The sequence below is a fragment of the Oncorhynchus tshawytscha genome, linkage group LG03 (genome assembly GCF_018296145.1).
Source record: "Oncorhynchus tshawytscha isolate Ot180627B linkage group LG03, Otsh_v2.0, whole genome shotgun sequence".
Classification (NCBI taxonomy): domain Eukaryota; kingdom Metazoa; phylum Chordata; class Actinopteri; order Salmoniformes; family Salmonidae; genus Oncorhynchus; species Oncorhynchus tshawytscha.
The window spans coordinates 48,269,393-48,288,317 of NC_056431.1; the positions used below are offsets into that span (position 1 = coordinate 48,269,393).

Below are 18,925 nucleotides of genomic sequence, written 5' to 3' on the forward strand. Positions count from 1 at the left end.
ATTACCAGCCTCAGAAATTGCAGCCCAAATAAATGCGTCAGAGTTCAAGTAACAGACATCTCAACATCAACTGTTCAGAGGAGTATGTATGAATCAGGCCTTCATGGTTGACTTGCTGCAAAGAAACCACTACTAAAGGACACCAATAACAAGAGACTCGCTTGGGCCAAGAAACACAAGCAATGGACATTAGACTGATGGAAAGCTGTCCTTTGGTCTGGAGTCAAACGTTGAGATTTTTGGTTCCAAACGCCGTGTCTTTGTGAAATACAAAGTAGGTGAACGAATGATCTCCGCATGTGTGGTTCCCACCATGATGCATGGAGGTGGTGTGATGGTGTGGGGGTGCTTGGCTGGTGACACTGTTGGTGATTTATTTAGAATTCAAGGCACACTTAACCAGCATGGCTACCACAGCATTCTGCAGCAATACGCCATCCCATCTGGTTTTGTGCTTAATGGAACTATCATTTGTTTTTCAACAGGACAATGACCCATCACACCTCCCGGCTGTGTAAGGGCTAATTGACCAAGGAGAGTGATGGATTGCTGCATCAGATGACCTGGCCTCCACAATCACCCGACCTCAAACCAATTGAGATGGTTTGGGATGAGTTGGACCACAGAGTGAAGGAAAAGCAATAAGTTCTCAGCATGTGTGGAAACTCAAACTGTTGGAAAAGCAATCCAGGTGAAACTCGTTGAGAGAATGCAAAGCTGTCATCAAGGCAAAGGTTGGCTACTTTGAAGAAACTAAAATATATTTTGATTAGTTTAACACTTTTTTGGTTACTACATGATTCCATGTATTATTTCATAGTTTTGATGTCTTCAATATTATTCTACAGTGTAGAAAATATTTTTAAAAATAAATGAAAGTAAAACCCTTGAATGAGTAGGTGTCCAAACTTGAGACGGGTACTGTGTATTCAGTTGTATAAATGTGCAAACTGTCTTTTTTCCCCAGTGACCCAGTAGGTATATAATTTAAAAAGACCTAATGAAAGATTTTAAACCATTGGCCATGTAGGAGGAGAGGAGAAAGAGGGAGAACAGTGTGGTGGAGAGAGGCCCTCCAAGCAGAGGATTGCTAAAATATGCAGTTGCAGTGGAGGAGTGTCATTTTTATCTCGACTTTTAAATTAAGTTAAAAACTAGGCGTGTCAAACAAAAGCCTTTCTTTGCTGCACTCATCTGTGCCCGCCTGTGACCAACACATACAAACCATTCACTGTGAAATGACAAGTGATTGAGATATTTAATTACCAATCCTATATAAATTATTTACAAGGTGCAGGTCTTTTCATTTAACAATAGACTGACTGGGGTGTCATTTTGTGTTTCTTGGAGAATAAATCAGTAGACTCTCAAGAGAAAGGCACAAGAGACCCATTGTGTAGCTAAGGGCGACTCCATGATGTACTGGCCACAATATGGGGCAAGTGGCTGGTGGCAGGGTGGCCGATAATCAGCTACTCTGGGGTGTGGGGAGGCTTTGGTTGAGTTAAACGGAACCAGGACAGACACTGCAACTGGGCTGGGGAATAATAATGAGCTTTGGGTCTGACTCAAGATTTCAACAACTATAAAACAAATTAAAAAATAAAACAAAAATACAGACTGCCCTTTTGATATGTTCCGGCCGGTTCTCAAAACAGAGAGCAGACGGGTTTATAATATTTGGAACTTCAATAATCGTGTTTTTTAAATGTTCGTTCACGTCGGATCAGTGTTACGTTTCGCTCTTTTGTTCCTTTTCATCAAATCGTTAGTAAGAATATTACAAAGTACAACACAATCCCCCTAAGCAAGTCTCTAGTGGAAAAACAACCCTTAACAACAAGCCAACTTAGTGAGGAGTGGGGCTGGGGGGAGTGATGGCAACAGGAAGTGACTGGCGGTGCTGGTGAGGGGTGAAAGGTCAAGCCAGGGGTCCTTAGCGCCCTCTACTGGGAGCTGGCCCTCTCCAGGGGGTGTCTGTGGCCCCTGCTCACAGTGAGTCTGAAGGAGGCTTGGGGGCCATTGTGGTGGAGGAGGGCGTCCTGCGCAGTGTATCCGGAAGGGAACATGGCCAGGATGGTGTAGACGAAGGCTGGGTCAGCAGGGGCTTGACCGTGGGTTTGGGTGGGGGACACCGTTAGCCCCCCGACTGCCAATCTCGGAGGCTGTGGTGCTCTGGGAGCCATCCGACTACAGCCCGGGCTCTGGAGAGCTCACCTAGCAGAGAGTCCGCCTCGGTCCTGCTGATCTCTCCCGGCAGGTCAGTCACCTCCAGGACTTGCCCACTCACTGTCACAGACAGAGCAGCGAGAGACAGAGCAGCGAGAGGGGGGGAGCAAGAGAAAAACTGTCAAAACCAACTTGGAGACAACCTTAGGCCCATGACCTAGTTTTACTGGTACAGACTAACCCTAGCGTCCTTTGCAATCAGTTTTGTTCTATGTACAAATCTGTGGGAATTCAAATCAAAGAAAAATATAAGATAGATCTAAGAGTGAGATATGAGGGGGTTTGTTTAGGCTTGGAGGTCCACATCTCTGTCCTCTAACAGACAGAGGGTGTTCCCTACCATTACCTGGATCACCTACACTGAGATCTGTAGACAGAGCTTTCCTTGTCTGCTTCCTCCCTCTGCCCCCTCCACCGCTGTGCCGCATCCCCATGGGTACCTGGGTGCAGAAAGAAGGACAAGAGCATGTTCAGATTACCATCTCTCGCAACTATACTTTCTTTGGACTCCAGCTTAAGGTATCGGAATGATATTGATTCAATTGGAAGACAAATGAGGAACAAAAGAATCAGAGACCAATGTTTGACTTCATCTTTTGTTTTATTTGCACAGTACTAAAGAGATGTTTCCAGGCTTTGCCAAGCATTTCAGAAGGGTATATCAAAATCCCCACATAATTCCTCCTATAAACAATAGGTAGCTTCAACTTAAGTGGATGATCTGTCTTGTGTAGACTCACCTGATGGTTGGGGACCATGGGTGGAGCGTGGAGAGGAGGACGGATCTGGGGGTTGTACTGGAGGGGCTGCCCTAGTAACGGGTACCGCGCATCTCCTGGGAAACACAGAGATGACAACACACTTAGTTTGGCTCAATTTCATTAGGGTTACAATTTTCCATAAAGATGGAGCAACTGAGCTGTCCTCAGGGACCCTGAGCATTCCACACATTTGTTGAATTTAGTACTAGCACACCTGATTCTTCTAGTCAACTAATGACAGCAAGCCTTTGGGATATCATATTCCTATATAATTGGAATAGATTAAATATGTAGAAATATCTGGTTGAAGGTCCACCAGGACTGGGTAGAAAAACACTGGGTGTCTCCCTCACCTTGCCCTGGCATAAAGGGTCTGGAGAACTGGGGCATCATGGGTACGGGGGCGAGGCCTGGACGGATGCTCTTCACATTGGTTAGGTGGTGTGGGTGGGAGGGAGTTGGCGACTGGGCGGGGGAAGTTGAGGGACTGCCCAGCTGGGGAATGCTCTGTACGGACAGTTGGGGAGGACAGGGGAGAGTTAGTGGGTGAACATGGAGCTCACAGACACCATTACATTTAGTCTCAGGGATACTCCCTTCTTAGAAAATTACAGACCATGGTCACGACTGTCCACATCATCAAACCAAACCTCATTACTACATTTACACTCAGCATGTGATACTGATAAATATATATATTTTTAATTAAATTGTTTTTGTTCATATATATATTTTTATCTGCAGGTTCTCTCTAGGCTCAGCTGGGTCCCTGCACTCACCTGTGAGGTGTCTAGGGTGGAGAGCTCTGTGGACTTTTGTCGTCTCGTGTGGTCCAGACTGTAGTACTTGCTGTGTTTCCACTGGGGGGGCGAGTGAGGCCGTGGTTGCTGGCCGGGGGGCAACGTCAGCTGCATCATCACCATCCCACCGCCTGGGGGAGGGGGAACACCTAGGGGGGCACAAAGACATCAAGGACAGACATTAGAATCTCATATTAAATAAACGTTTATTTATCCCCTCGGGGGCAATTAAAGATTTAATGTGTATAAACATCTTGTCCGCCTGTTAACGTGGGAATTCCATTATGTTCATCCTGTGTGTAGCAGGTTTACCTTAAAGATATTTATCAAGTTCAATAGGATCAGCATACGTCAGTGTGACTTAAATTATTTCCTTCTGTTTGTATTTCATAGTGCATTAGAAAAAAATAAAAATGTCCACATTCACTGTCTCACCGTTAGAATCCTTTGTAATCTATTTGTGTGACGTTAACCTCCACTCATTTGATATGTAATATGTTATTAGTAACTAAATTCCATGTTTGAACAAAGTGTTTGTTGATATGCAGATTATTCTTGTCTGGTCGCGACTTTCAGCGTGTCTTCTTTCCAAGGACAGCACCAACCACTAATACATAATCATATCCAAAACCTTCAGCCATCAAGCATCCATTTAAAGTTGTTTGCCCAACAATGAAGGGTTAGGGAATTTACTAGACCTGCACTTGGCCTTATTAAAAGAAGAGTTCTGACTGCACTAAGCCTGTCTAATGATTTTTGGCGGTGGTTTAAAAGTAAACAGTGTCTATATAATGCTCTTATCCTGACAGGGTGTAAACCACTGTATATGGCTAACTCATGCTTGAAGAAAAAAAGTCTTCAAACAAAGTGTGCCAAAAAAGCTGTACTTGTAATAGAAAACCAGGCAATAGATGAAATATTTAGGCCCGTCTTGGTGCAATATGATGCAGTTTATTGGGATTTAATTGCAAATGAAGAAGCTTAAGGACCAAAACACAATTCCACATTTAAAGAAAGAGAATGCCATTATAATTTTGTACTAAGGACTTATCTAACTCCTCGTAAGCTGTTTCATATGAACATTTTGAATGATGCATCCTGTACACTGTGCCCTCTTAATGAACCTGTTACCTTTATACACATGGTTTAGGAATTCCCTCGTATCTCTACTGAACAAAAATATAAACACAACATGTAACAATTTAAGATTTTACTGAGTTTGTTCATAGAAGGAAATCAATCAATTGAAAAAAATTAATTAGGCCCTAATATATAAATTTCACATGACTGTGTGGGCATTACACACCAGGCCCAGTCAATCAGAAGGAGTTTGTTTTTACAAACAAAAAAACTCCTCAGCAGAACTTTCCCCCCTTAGATGATCCTGCAGGTGAAGGAGCCGGATGTGGAGGTCTTGGGCTGGCCTGTTTACACGTGTTCTGCAGTTGTGCCAAATTCTCTAAAACGACGTTGGAGGCGGCTTATGGTAGCGAAATGAACATTACATTCTCTGGCACCAGCTTTGGTGGACATTCCTGCCTGCAGTCAGCATGCCAATTGTACGCTTCCTAAAAAATGGACACATCTGTGGTGTTGTGTTACAAAATTTCGCATTTTAGATTTGTCTTAATGTCCACAACACGAGGTGCACCTGTGTAGCGAGCATGCTGTTTAATCAGCTTCTTGATATGACACACCTGTCAGGTGGATGGATTATCTTGGCAAAGGAGAAATGCTCACTAACAGGGATCTAAACAAATTTGTGCCCAAAATTTGAGATACATTTCTGGGATCTTTAATTTCAGCTCATTGAACATGGGACTAACACTTTACATGTTGTGTTTTATATTTTGGTTTAGTATATATTCTGGGATGAAGTAGCTTTGATCTTGTCCACTGATGTCCGAAAATATTCCTGCATCTCCTTTCGTTTTACTTTTAAATGATTTCTCTGTACTTCATTTCTTTGGCTGTGGCACATTCTTCTTGCTGGCCCAACGGCTGCAAAGAAAATGATTGCCGTATGATGGAAGCCTCCACACACTATCTGGCAATGGATCCTCACTTTTTTGGATGTAATTTATATGGAGCTGTCTACCTCTCGCATTCATGGAGCTAAAGAAGTCACTTTGAACCAATGGTTCTTGCCGCAGAAACACTTTGTGATGTGTTGCTTTGAGTTTCTCTTTTCCTATCATTTATTTTGATCCATGTATGTTTATTTAATTTGATACCTTAGGTCCTCGGATGGGATTGGGGAGGGGGGAGGTGTAACTTAATTTTGTATGTATGTATTCATGTTTGCTGACTATTATTACTAAATTTAAAAAACATTTGATTAAAAAAAAGAAACAGAACGCAACAAAATACATATTTTAATTTGATAGTATTTGCCACAAAAAAAATGAAGGGAATTATTTTTCACTTGGTAATCCCTGCATGAAATTAAAACATTTACCACCTCACTTGTGAACGGAGCGAAATCTAATTTCAGGATTTGAAAGAACATTTCCCTTTCCATTTTAATTAGATATTCAAGGAGAAAAGACAAAAAGAGAGGGAGAGATGGAAAGGAGAGAGAGAGAGAGATGGGGTGACTGACGATGGCTATACTGATTCACAGGGGCTTCGCCACAGAGAGGAAATTCACATTAACTGAAATTAGAACACCCATGAAAGCCCTTACTTTTTTAAGATGGCCATAACTGGGAACAAAGCAGCAGAGGAATTACTTTTTAATTACCAGCCTATATCTGTTCAATAATTAGATCGTTAAGACTTGGAGTGTCATTTCAATTAGCACCTTAACGCTTCACAGCTAACAATCGAGGGGGGGGGGGCTGGCAGGGTGTTAAGGCGTCTACATGACTACCTTTCTTTTGTTGTTGCCACGCCGTATAACAATAGCTTTGGCCCTGGGAGATGAGAATACTGCCTGCCTGTCTGTGCCCTCTCACCCTTTTAGAATCGATTCAATCCATTTTGAATTGCCAGAGAATTCAGTCTGAAGTAATTTCTCCTGATGACACCTGCCTCTGTTAAGTGGGGTTCTAATTCCAGGGTTTGGTGAAAGGTTATTTTAGGCTATTACACTCCAGTGTTTCGCACAGGGGGGATTGGATTGAAGAGAGTATTAAAGAACAAAAAAGTACAGGTAGCAGAAAGGTTTAAAACAGGGTGCGAAGCTAGTGATCTGTGGGTTTTGTTCCAGAGACGACCTATACGGCAGCTAATTTTATTGACAGTGATTGATATTTCATTCCTAGTTGAGACCTGGATGTAATGGATGCTGTGGCTCAGGCTGGATCTGTGCTGTGACTGGGCTGTGTACCTGAGCACTGCTGTGCCTGATGGAGGGGCTGCTGGGAGCTGCAGGGGGAGGACGGCCGAGGGAACTGCATCTGCTCTGATCCAGGAGGAGGCAAGAACCCAACAGAGGAGCTGCAGAGAGAGAAACACACACACACACACACACACACACACACACTTTTTAAAGCTGAGCAGCAGAGAGGCAAAGCTCTGGCAGCGCTTCACTCAATGTAATCAGAATTTGGCTCATCAGTTTAAAATGGGCTAAATTACTGAAGTGGAACACTGTACACAGGGGCATTAGAACTACCACTAATATCCTCAATCGGAAACGAGTAAAGGCTGGGAATCGCTACGGACCTCATTTTCTATCAAATCAAAACAAATCAAGGGCAATCATAATTTTTTACTGTGTCTCCGTAACCAAATTGCGGTTGCAGTGTGCAACTTTGGGTTTTCTGCTTTCCAGGCTCTTCTTTCGCTCATTTCAGTTGTGATTTAATAAGGATAAAAGCAAAGCGAAGGCAGGCAAGAGGCAGGGTGATGCGTCAGCCCAAAGCACAGAGGCAGGCAGCTGCTGCTGGAGACAGTCGGCTCTTCGCTCCGCTCGGCACCCTGAGGAATAGTGTGCGTCTGCACAGCGGACCAGAGGGCTGGCATGAAGGATGGTGTAGAGAGAGCAGCTCACCACATGGGACCAGCAATGTTATATTAAGACTCAGTAGATATCTGGCCTTATAAATCATCTTGAACATGGCCTACTAAAGAAGAGGCCCCATGAGGGGGAGGGAAGAGGGGGGTGGAAAGTGACCCCTTTCTTTGCCATGCATAGCCCAGTGTGAAGCATCACAGAGACGGGCTAGTTATCGGTTAAAACTAAAAACGTCTCACTGTAAAATAAGGAATATATTAACGGTCTGTAATATTGTAATTTGTCTATAATCAGAGTATGTTCACATTAAAATATTGTGATTTCCTATTACATGGTGTTTTGTTAAACTGGGAATACATTTAGAACCGCTATTCAACAATGTAATGGGTCTACAATAAGCGTAATAATGGGTATAGGTATTTCCATGTTAAAACAGTGTGGTGATGATGTCCAACCTCATGGTGTTCTGTTGATTGGGTGTGATAACACTGTAGTAGATCTGGACACCAGAACCAGGCATGGGCCCCTGGTTGGACTGGTTGTGGTTGATGATAGGCTGCTGATATGTCTGCTGTGGCACACCCTGTGAGCCTTGGGGCTGCATGGATACCTGCCAAGACAGACCCAAATTACACATGGTCAACATGGGATGCCAAAAAATATACAAGATCGTTATTGTAAAAGAGAATGGTTCTTAACGACCAAGATACTTGGCTAAATAAAGGTTTAAATGAATATACTTTTTTTAACGTCTTAATAATGTTCATCATTGACAATTGTGTTTTGACATTATAGACTTACACTGACTTAGTGTTGGTGAAATGCCAAGTACCCACCTGATAAGATGGCATGGAGGGATACTGGACCATCATGCCTTGCATCTGATTTCCCATATTGCTATGCAGGCCACTGACAGTGTTCTGACTATGTGGCACTCCAATCATACTCTGATAGCTCTGTGGCTGATTTGGCATCACAGTTTGGTAACCTGGAGAAATAAAGAGAGCAAGTTGAAGTTGATACAATCAAAAAGTGGACAAAAATGACTTGAGGATCTTAGATTTCAGCAGACTTGCATTGAAATGAAATGCAAAGTTCCTTGGCACAGGACAGGCTGTGTGCTTGTTTATTTGAAAAGTGATCAATGATTCAATGAAGTCAACATTAAAATGGCTCGGTGAATAAACAACCTTTAAGAGCCAAAGTCATCTCAATAGGATTTATCCTCCGCTGGTAAGATTATGGGAGACGAGAAGAGAGAGAAAAAAAAACTTTTCATAGAGTATGTTAGAGAAATTATCCTCTTTTTTTGCACTGGGTAAAATACATCAGTGTCAAGGTTACCAAAGCTCTGAGAACACCATTGAAAAACCCTCCAAAGCAGGCGCCCTGAGGAGAGGTATGGGGGGATGGAGGGGATGAAAACTGCAGGAGGTAAAAAGGAGGAAGAGAGTGAGGTGGGGGGCTGGGCAATTTTCAATTTCTCCTGGCTTTTGGCCAGAGCGACAGCAATCAATTTGGTCCAGATGAGAAGAGAAGTGGGACAAAAGGAATGGATGGCCCCCGGCGGGGAATGAAGGAGAGGCAAGCGACGAGAGAGGCTGGTCGCTATTTTTAGTGCCATTCTCTCGCCTCCACTTACAAACTGAGCATGAAGCGAATATAATATTAAACACTCTCTGCTTCGGCTGACTGAGCAGAGGAAGGTGAGGAGAAAGGAGACGCGTTGCACTATGGTACCACCCAGACTCTGAACCTGGACATAGGGACTCAAAAGGTTTGAATCACTTGCTGCTTGCAGACAGTTTTGCCTGCCTGGTTAAAAAGGTACTGACTGTCAGGCGGCTATAGCAGATAAGATGAAACGGGCACGCCACCCCTCTCCTTGTTACAGCAGATAAACTGAGGCTTCCGCTGCCTTTCTCAAGTTCAAAAGCTTAATCTTTGCTTACAAGAATAAGGGAAAGGACTAGGCTTTCTCAGACGCCTGGGGAAAGGAGTTTTCAGGCGGTACTGGTGTCCTTCAACTCAGATCTACCACAACATTTTTCTTCCTCTTTTCACCAAAAAACATTTTCCTTCAGCTTTATTTGACCACATGTGGAGAAGTATAGTACATGTTTCACAGACAATGTCCAGTTTCAGCTGACATTAAGAATTCTGCTGATATTTTATGATTACAACAATTGTACAATTATGAATTTAATACTTTGTCTTCATAATTGCAGTTGAGACTCTTGCACAAGCCTTTTATAGTTAACAGAATCAGCTAATAATGAGCAGTATAATATATGTTAACAGAATCTGATTTTATTAAAATAATTATAGAAGTAGAGCACACAAAAAAGTCGAAGCCTGATGTAGAAGTCAAAACCAAAATGAGGGCACTTTTTATGGCAGGAACATTGAGGATAAAAACTCATGCACTGAGTCTTCACAAATATTCACGACGAGATGCATTTAAAGTCTCAGTCAAGTCAGAAGGCCTTCTGATTTGATAGTCAATAATCAAGAATGCCCAGAAGACAGGAGGGCTTTTTAACGTGCGAGTTTTACAGCAGTTTGATTTATTGCGTAATTGTTCGTGCCGAGCGATTAAACAACATTTCTGTTATTTTTAATTTTTTAAAACAACTATTGTCCAACATTGGTTCAATTATTTGGATTCCATTTCATTCAGGGTTTTTTTTGCGAGCTCAATGCAAATGATATCACTGCAGATTCTCTAAAGACAAATCAGATCAACCCTGAACTGTGCGATGTAGTAGGGAGTTATAGTTTTCAACAGGCCAATATTCTATAGTTTAGCGCAGTGTTTCCCAATCCTGGTCCTCAAGTACCCCCAACAGTACACAATTTCGTTGTAACCCTTGACAGACACACCTCATTCAACTCATTAAGAGCCTTACTTTTTATTTTATTTAACTAGGCAAGTCAGGTAAGAACAAATTCTTATTTACAATGACGGCCTAACCCGGATGACACTGGGCCAATTGTGCACCGCCCTATGGGACTCCCAATCACGGGTGTTTACGATACAGCTTGGAATCGAACCAGGGTCTGTAGTGACGCCTCTAGCACTGACATGCAGTGCCTTAGACCATTGTGCCACTAGGGAGCCTGATAATTAGTTGACAAGTTGAATCAGGTGTGCTTGAGGACCAGGGTTGAGAAACACTGGTTTAGCGCAGAAAACATAGCAATTAACTACAATGACCATAATCCATTGCACGCCTACTTGTCCGGAGACAACGCATGATGGAGAGGGATCAAGAGCAGTTGCTTTGCGAGGCACTGTATCTCTACCTGAAAATACATGATCTAACTGATTAATAGTTGGTATTCAGCAGTCAAAAGTATGCCTTATTTACTTTGATGAACAAATAAAATTGAGATTTTGTCAGACAGCATAGACAGCCACTCTAGAGATGAGATGACTAGGAATTAAATAAATTAATCAAATAAAACAAATGTAATATACACAACTGAAATATTAAATTAAAGTAATGTGAATAAAAGATGGGTAATAAGTGATAAGCAGTAATTGGTAGTCACTACCATCATGGGACTTTTATTAATTATTTTATTCTGTGTTACAGCATAATGCAGTGTGCTTCTGCTGCCTTTCATTAAAAATGTCTACAAAAATTCTGTAAACTGAAACAGACCTCAAAAAGCACTGATCGCTCAGCACTACTAGTGGTAGGATGTGGTTGGCGAACAGTTCTGTCTGAAGAGGTGAGTGTGAGGGGCTGGAAAAGAGACCGGTTCACTGTGAGAATCATAGGCCTCTCAGACAGTGCCCCGGCCCCGTATCCTGAGCCTCTGGTTTTACCATGGAGGGCCAATACCTGGTTCCACCCATGGAGGGTCTAGATCCACCAGTATCCAGGACAGGCCTTTCGGTTCTAACCCAGTCTGAAGGGCTGATATCCAGGTAGGAAACCCATCTAAACACCTGACTTTGGACCCACATGCATATAAACGTTCTGACATTTCCCTGCTGGAATTCACCATCATTTAATCATTTTCCCATTTGAAATCCCCATCCTTTTCTCCACTGCCAACCTGCATGACAGATGCATGTACAAAGGCTGGCAGGTAATTAAAACAAAATTCCCCATTTCCTTTCAGAGATCAGATTGGCTTCTGGATTTCAGTGGTGCAGCGGAGCATCTGTTTCTCTAGACAGGCCAGTGAATAATGCCTCAGCGATACACAGAGGGGGGAGGGAAACAATGCTAATAGTGTATTTGACTGGGAATTGTTATTATGGGGTAAAAGGGTAAGGCAAAACAATGGCCAAAACTGCAGAGAAAAGCATTCCAACACAGTAGCTTTTCGCTCTGCCCCAGGGGCACTGTCTAATTTCCCCTCTGCAGTTTACTTAAATTAGCCTATTGTGTACCCGCCATAAAAGCAGATAACCGGAGAGAAGAAAGTGCTGAGTGTAATAGAAAAGAAGTGTGAAAAGGGAGGGAGGAGCGGTAACAGCCATCTCCCCGCAGCTTGATATTAACTGTATTAAAATAAACACACAAGAAGGTGTGGTATGGGGTATTTTACCCCCCATGTAGATACCTTCAATGCAAACCACTCCAGTGATGGTATTACATATATTACACCAGAGAAATAACACACCTGAAAGTAACACCTGTTTTTAATAGGAGAACTTGGCAGCTGAGATGGATGGTTGAGTTACTGGTTCAGTGTGCTAGATACCTACCTGTCTGTTGTGTGGGCGGGGGCATTGGCTGACTCTGTGGGGCGCTGAACTGCACTGTGCCCACAGGCCTGTACTGCTGGTTGGACAGGGGGTACTGGCCTGGCGCACAGTAACATGCTGGCATCTGTAGGCAGAGATAGAGCAGTCTAAAATGGCATACCATTAATACCAACACAGCTATCCATCTCTCTGAGGTCTCTGAACATACAGTCCAGTACCTCTGCTGGTGTGTGGTATATAGTTACCAAGTGCCATTTAAATGCTATTTTAAGTAGAGAGAGAAAGTATTTATGAATAAATGTATTGTACATGTCTCTCTCAGATAGTATTGATGGAACATTACAATCATGTATTTGAGGGAACAAAGATACTGGCCAGGCATTGATTAAGATAGTCAGTTAGATGGAACAAAAGTATATTAGTACTAATGTAACAGAATAGTGTAAAGACTAAGAGGAGTAAACCAGATTAGGCTCGCATGTACAGAAACTACCTGCTGCTGCATGTAGCCCTGTTGCTGCATGACCGGCTGGTTGACAGGTGGAGGGGCGGGGTTGTTGTAGGCCTGGGGTGCCGGGACGTGCTGGACTGGAGGGGCCACCATGTAGCCCTGCTGCTGAGGGGGGGTCTGAAGCACGACGGAGGAGGGGTACATGGCAATGTGGGTGTCCCGACCTGGGCCCTCTCCAGAGACCTGCCGGGCCAAGCTCATGTGGCTGAACTGGGCTCCCAGGTTGTTTTGCTGTGGGAGCACACAGAAACGTGTTAAATTGATACATTACATTATTACATGTCTTTTATATATTTATTAATATAATGGGAGTTCAGTAATGGCTCTACTTGAACTACAACAGAACATTGTATATAATTAATAATACATCGTACTTTTATATAGCGATTTTCTGAAACCCAAAGACTTCTATAGAAAACTATAGGCTAGTACTAACGAACGACTACTGCTGGATACAGCCACCCATGCAAATCAAAAATCTGAAGGCCCTAAAACTGAATTCCTCCTGACCTGTTTAAGTGTGGTTTGGTTTACTTTTCTTTACAGGGTGGTGGGTGGTTAGGGACTTTCAGCATTGCTATTCATAGAACATCAAATTCCATCATCTGCTGTGAAATTAATTATTCAAAGCAGCCTTCCACAAATGTAAAAATGTAATTAGTTATTAAGGGATGTTTATTGGTAGAGGGAGGTCAGGAAAGAGGTTAACGGAACACATGATTTGCATCAATGGATGGAGTGGGGTAGAAATACACAACACATGAAAATAAAACTGATTCCATTTAGCATTAATTGGCATATTAAGTCTTACTAAGGGGGAAAAACACTAACCATTGACTAACTGCATTCGATTAGCCTCGAGAAGTAACGCTAAGCAATGCCTGACACTAGTGAATATAAGTTCATTAAGGAACTTTTGCAAGTCTTGTTTGAAATTCTGTCCTTGTGTGTATTATTTCATGAATATTAGCCTACATGTTACATTCAGATCTTAATGTGGGCATATAGCAAGAACAGAAGATTAGCTCCATTCATTTTGCTGTAGAGAATTTCTATATTTTATTAATCACAGTCATCTATCATATAGCTGGAAAATGACCCTATAATATTCCCATTTAGCAGTCTCAGGCACCTACAGTAGCAAACACCAGTTTGGCTCTGTACTAAGTTCACTATGTATTTACAAAAAGTATCAACAGATTATTTGGCTCTGTACTAAGTTCACTACACATTTACAGATTTTTTTAAACAAGCCATAAGAGGGAAAATGGGATAGAACCCAAATATTGAGGTTGAAGGAGGAGGTGAATGAAGGAAGAGTAAAGAGATGAAAGTCAAGTACCACAGTGTATTGTTGGTTAGGGGAGACGGAGAGCAGCTGAGGTGGGTAAGAGACAGATGAGTACTGGACAGGCTGAGCAGAAGGCTGGAGGGGCCGGACCGGCTGAGGAAGGGATAGAACAGACTGAGAAGAGGAGGAGAGGAAAAGAGGTAGAGGAGAAGAAGAGGTAGAGGAGGAGAGGAAAATAGGTAGAGGAGAAGAAGAGGTAGAGGTAGAGGAGGAGAGAAGAAGAGGTAGAGAAGAGGCAGAAAAGACAAGAGGAAGATTAAAGGAGAGAAGTAGGCGTAGAAGGTGAAGAGGAGAGGTAGGAGGAGAGTACAGTACAGGAGAGGAGAAGAGGAGGAGAAGCGGTAGAGGGCAATGGGTTTAGTCAAAGACATTAGGCAGAAGATGCAAACACTGCAAGAGGAGAAAGCATTGCCATCTCATAAACAAAATAATTACAGTAGGGGAAAAGGATATTAGTTTAGTGCTAGCTCCTGGGGAAATACAACTAAACAGTAATGAAGTTAATTAAGACAAAGAGCTCAGTCAATAGATGACCATGGATATGAATATCCTCTATCTTCTACCAAGGTTGACTGGTGGAAATCAATTACAAGACATAAATATGAACACCATGGGACAGCTCTTAGTTCAAAATAAATATCCTCCAATTTGCAAACCCCTCATCAGCCTCATCCCCTGTGTCTATAATGTCTTTATTAGAAAGGGACATTGCTGCTTCGCGTCATTGGAAAGGCATCCTTGTCCGACCCCTGGGTTGTGCACCCACACTGTCAGAGGTCAACTCATTTTCCTGCCCTGGTATTTTCACTAATGAAGCTCAACCCCTCTGGCTCCAGTTTATTTTTTTAAAGGACCTCTCCATGACAGGTTGTGTTGATGGGGATCTTGCTATTAGAGATTGCTATTCCTACCACCGAGGGCCTGTATAAATTCTAATGATTACCATTTGGGCTGTGTGCTGCACCAGGGTCACAGTGTTAAGCCGACACTCTGAACTCAATTCATTTACTCTGACAGGGGTGGCGACTAAGGAGAACGGCAGGTTGCAAAATTTCCTCAATGAATTACACCGTACCAATGTCAAGCACCGGCATGGTAATGTTTTGAAATGGGGGCCATGTCAATCACCGGGGTGTTTTAGGATGACTGAGTAAGAATTGAACATGTACATCAGTTGTTCTCCTACTTTCCCTTGCCCTGCTAGGGATTAAACAAGCACGTTATGGTTTGTAATGTGTAATGTGTAGATATGAATAAGCCGGTGACATCTACATTTTCTCCTATGCTTCAATTGAATTGAATTAAATCTCAAATTAAATTCAGTGCCCTGCTAAAGGGTGTTAGCGGACCTGTGAGAGTACGTGGTTGTGATTGGTGGGCTGGTGTTGGTGGCGGCCAGGAGGGTGTGGAGGAGGGAGCATGGGCTGCTGGGTCCTGCCCTGCTGATTATGATGCTGATGATGTTGATGCTGAGGAGCCATGCTGTGGTTGGGGTTGTATACCACAGCACTGCCATCCGGGTTCACAAAGGGCTGGCCTGTAGGTAGAGAGGAAGGGCTGAAACGCACTGGAAAACCACCAGCACGGGTATCTCTATTAACACATTAATGATCATAATTTTCAGCATTATAATCAACACGAACCATCTTTTTAAATCACATCAACCATTATTGTCAACATTCTTTTCATCCCTAATGATATTGGCCCCATTATCAACATTAAACATATTCTTCAACGCTTTGATACGAATTTGCCAAATTGTTAGGTATCCAGAAATGTAATTTGGCTAGCATTATCCTTACAGCAGTTGTAGACAGTATAGTGTCCAAGGGGCTTCATTTACATAGCCTATTTTTGAATTCACACAGTGAAGTGAGTAAATATTTACAATAAATGTGTACCTTTGCATGAGCAGGAAAAAGACGAAGAATATTGTGTGCGGAGGCACCTTGTGTAGAGAGAATATGAAAGAAACATCTAGGATAGATTTCTGCCCTCATTCTTTCCTAGGGCTCATTTCTCCTCTGAATCGCAGGTGAAAAATGCATTGATGGTTCTGAGGGTTCACTGTGAAATAGGCTGGCTCCGAATGCCGAATATCCTTTTGTGAAGGTATTTTTTAATGCAGAAAGGAGGTTATTGCCACGGAGCAGTGCAGAGACACTCAGCTCCAGTGTATGGCTTATATATCACATTACCTGGTCAAATCTTGGGTGTTTTTTCCTTACATTTGTATTCTACACACGTCTAATGAAGTGCCTGTTGGTAATATACATTGTCATAAGGACAAGGTTTCACTCCACAGACATGTTTGCTTTGTGAGCTCTACAGTTACTCATATACTACGAGGATTAGAGGGGGTTTGGCCATGCTCTTATTTTACTAAATCTAATATTGGTGAGTATCTACTATAGTTAGCATTTTTCCTACACATGGAGTCATAATAAATTATTGAGAAGAAAATATATAGGCTATACATTTGCACTCTGGGCTCATTTGCCAGTGGTGAGAGGATGGGTTTTCCTCAACTTTTTGCACGTGTGACGCACACATGGACCTGAAAATAACTCCTCTTGAGTTTTGAACTATCAGGTGGCTAAATTAATTCCTGGGTGCTACACAAGACATTTCCAAGAAAGGTCAATAAGCAATTACACACCCCTGACTGGCTCTTGAAAAACATTAGTGCCAGCTCCATATACCCGGGCTTATCAGCCAGACCCATGCATATTTAAGAACTAACCTTCTCTATGTCGGCCGCTGAACGAGCAGACTGAAGAAGAATGCATTATACATCAGAGCGCCGACTTACTCTCTAGTTTTTCTATATTCAACACCGTACAGTATGGCTCCATTATCCCTTGTCTCAGCAACACTTTAGGGAATTTGTTTTGACCAACGTCGGGAAATATTGATCTTGCGAGCGCGCTATCGTTTTTCAAAGTGCTTCTGTTCTGACCTCATCTGCGGGCAGCAGAGAGGCGGATCTTCATTTGAATGCAAGCCGCCTCAGACAGCAACTCCCGTGTCAAATCTAAATAATTTGAGGAAAGTGATACACATTCTGTCGGTTGGGTTTACTATTTAAAAGGACAATCAAAGCAAGTTCTAATTTTCACCTCCCCCAAAATACTCAGAACTCAAATACATCATAAATAATGCATGAAGAAATGCCTTGTGTTCTGCTGTGGCGTTCCACCACTTTTCTTCCAGATACCCCCCACCCGAGATACATCACCCTCCCCAGCTGGCTCCAATGTTACAAACTACAGTACGCTGTCTGTCTCTCTATGCACCACAAGAAGAAAGCAGTCAAGGTATAAGCAGCAAGATGTGAGAGTTTGTGAGTCGTGTTAGTTTGAAGGAGAATATTTCGGTTTGTGAAAGAAACCCAATGGCAGGACACAAGACACATTTTACATCCCCCACGCAAGCCCCCGTACTGTACAACTAACTTATTCCTAACCAACCTGGTCCGATGGTAGGGTTAGAGGGTACCAACCTGTGTGTGGGTTGACCAGGATACTCCCTGGCGGTATCCCTATGGCTTCCAGGGGAAGCAAATAGTAGCTAGTGTTAGCTGTATTTGCTGGTGGTGGCGGCACCGGGCCGCTCCTGCCTCCCGCCTCATAAGTCACAGTACTACTAGTGCAGGTGGCTGGGTAAGCCACTGGGCAGGGGGGCACGGCGTGGTTGTGAGGGTGGCCAGCCTGGGTTAGAGCTGGGACGGTGAGGGGCAGCTGGGAGCGAGAGAGCGAACCCGTGGAGGACCCTACACTACTAGAAGACTCTAGTGAACCTAAGGAAGGAAGGAAGGAAGGAAGGAAGGAAGGAAGGAAGGAAGGAAGGAAGGAAGGAAGGAAGGAAGGAAGGAAGGAAGGAAGGAAAAGGAAAGCCTTAACCTACAGACACAGCAGAGTTAACACACCATGCTTAGAGTTGTTATATGGGGATGGAAAGGGAGTCGTAAGATGCATGCCAAGGGTCAAAGGAGATACTGATGGTATCTACTGGAGAAGCGGCTTGAATTCATTGGATATTTATATTAGTCTGGCTTAGACAATCACCTTTAACTGTATAATGCACCAATGGTTGAGGCCATTGCCATAAAAACCTTTAGTTGACCCAAGTAGAAATCTAATGTTTTTCATTAAGAAATGCACTACTTTGAAAGGACAATTTTGAAATTCCAAACCTACACAACCAATGATCTGTTCGAATTACCTGTGGGACTGATGCGGTCATAAAATAGAAAGAGGATGATGATATCGTCAGCAGCTCTAAATGACAATTTAATTCATTTCTTGATTAACGTCTTCATTTAGCTATTCACTTTGTGTGTCCAAGCACCACCACCATGTCCATGGTGGGCAGAACAGAACACAAAACTTAATGAAACTAATAGATTCTTGAACTGTACATAATTAGATCATTAAGACTGGAATCTAATCACTGTCAGGTAAACAAAATAAAACATGATTGACTAAGACATTCTACTACAATTCTAAAAGAATGGCAAACCACTGATAGCATATTACCATAACATTTGTAGAACTATGGTTCAAAGAAAGGAAGAGAAAATGCAT

At 42.8% G+C, this 18,925-nt stretch overlaps 1 protein-coding gene across 12 annotated transcripts in view; it reads right to left on the bottom strand.

Moving 5' to 3' along the window:
- Nucleotides 1-1,239: 1,239 nt before the first annotated feature.
- LOC112237713 (R3H domain-containing protein 1-like) overlaps nt 1,240-18,925 on the bottom strand; it is a 67,369-nt gene continuing 49,683 nt past the window's right edge. For 9 of the 12 annotated variants that reach the window (XM_042318586.1, XM_024406341.2, XM_024406361.2 and 6 more), the window contains 13 exons: nt 17,842-18,138; nt 15,689-15,876; nt 14,331-14,453; nt 12,971-13,219; nt 12,478-12,601; nt 8,588-8,739; nt 8,207-8,361; nt 7,122-7,231; nt 3,770-3,939; nt 3,344-3,497; nt 2,970-3,064; nt 2,576-2,669; nt 1,240-2,289 (listed from right to left, as the gene is read on the bottom strand). In XM_042318586.1, the coding sequence (XP_042174520.1) occupies nt 2,138-2,289; nt 2,576-2,669; nt 2,970-3,064; nt 3,344-3,497; nt 3,770-3,939; nt 7,122-7,231; nt 8,207-8,361; nt 8,588-8,739; nt 12,478-12,601; nt 12,971-13,219; nt 14,331-14,453; nt 15,689-15,876; nt 17,842-18,138 (2,063 nt within the window). In that variant the 3' untranslated portion in view covers nt 1,240-2,137. The remainder of the gene's footprint in view (nt 2,290-2,575; nt 2,670-2,969; nt 3,065-3,343; nt 3,498-3,769; nt 3,940-7,121; nt 7,232-8,206; nt 8,362-8,587; nt 8,740-12,477; nt 12,602-12,970; nt 13,220-14,330; nt 14,454-15,688; nt 15,877-17,841; nt 18,139-18,925) is intronic. The other 3 variants (XM_024406367.2, XM_024406375.2, XM_024406357.2) reach the window with 3 other exon arrangements.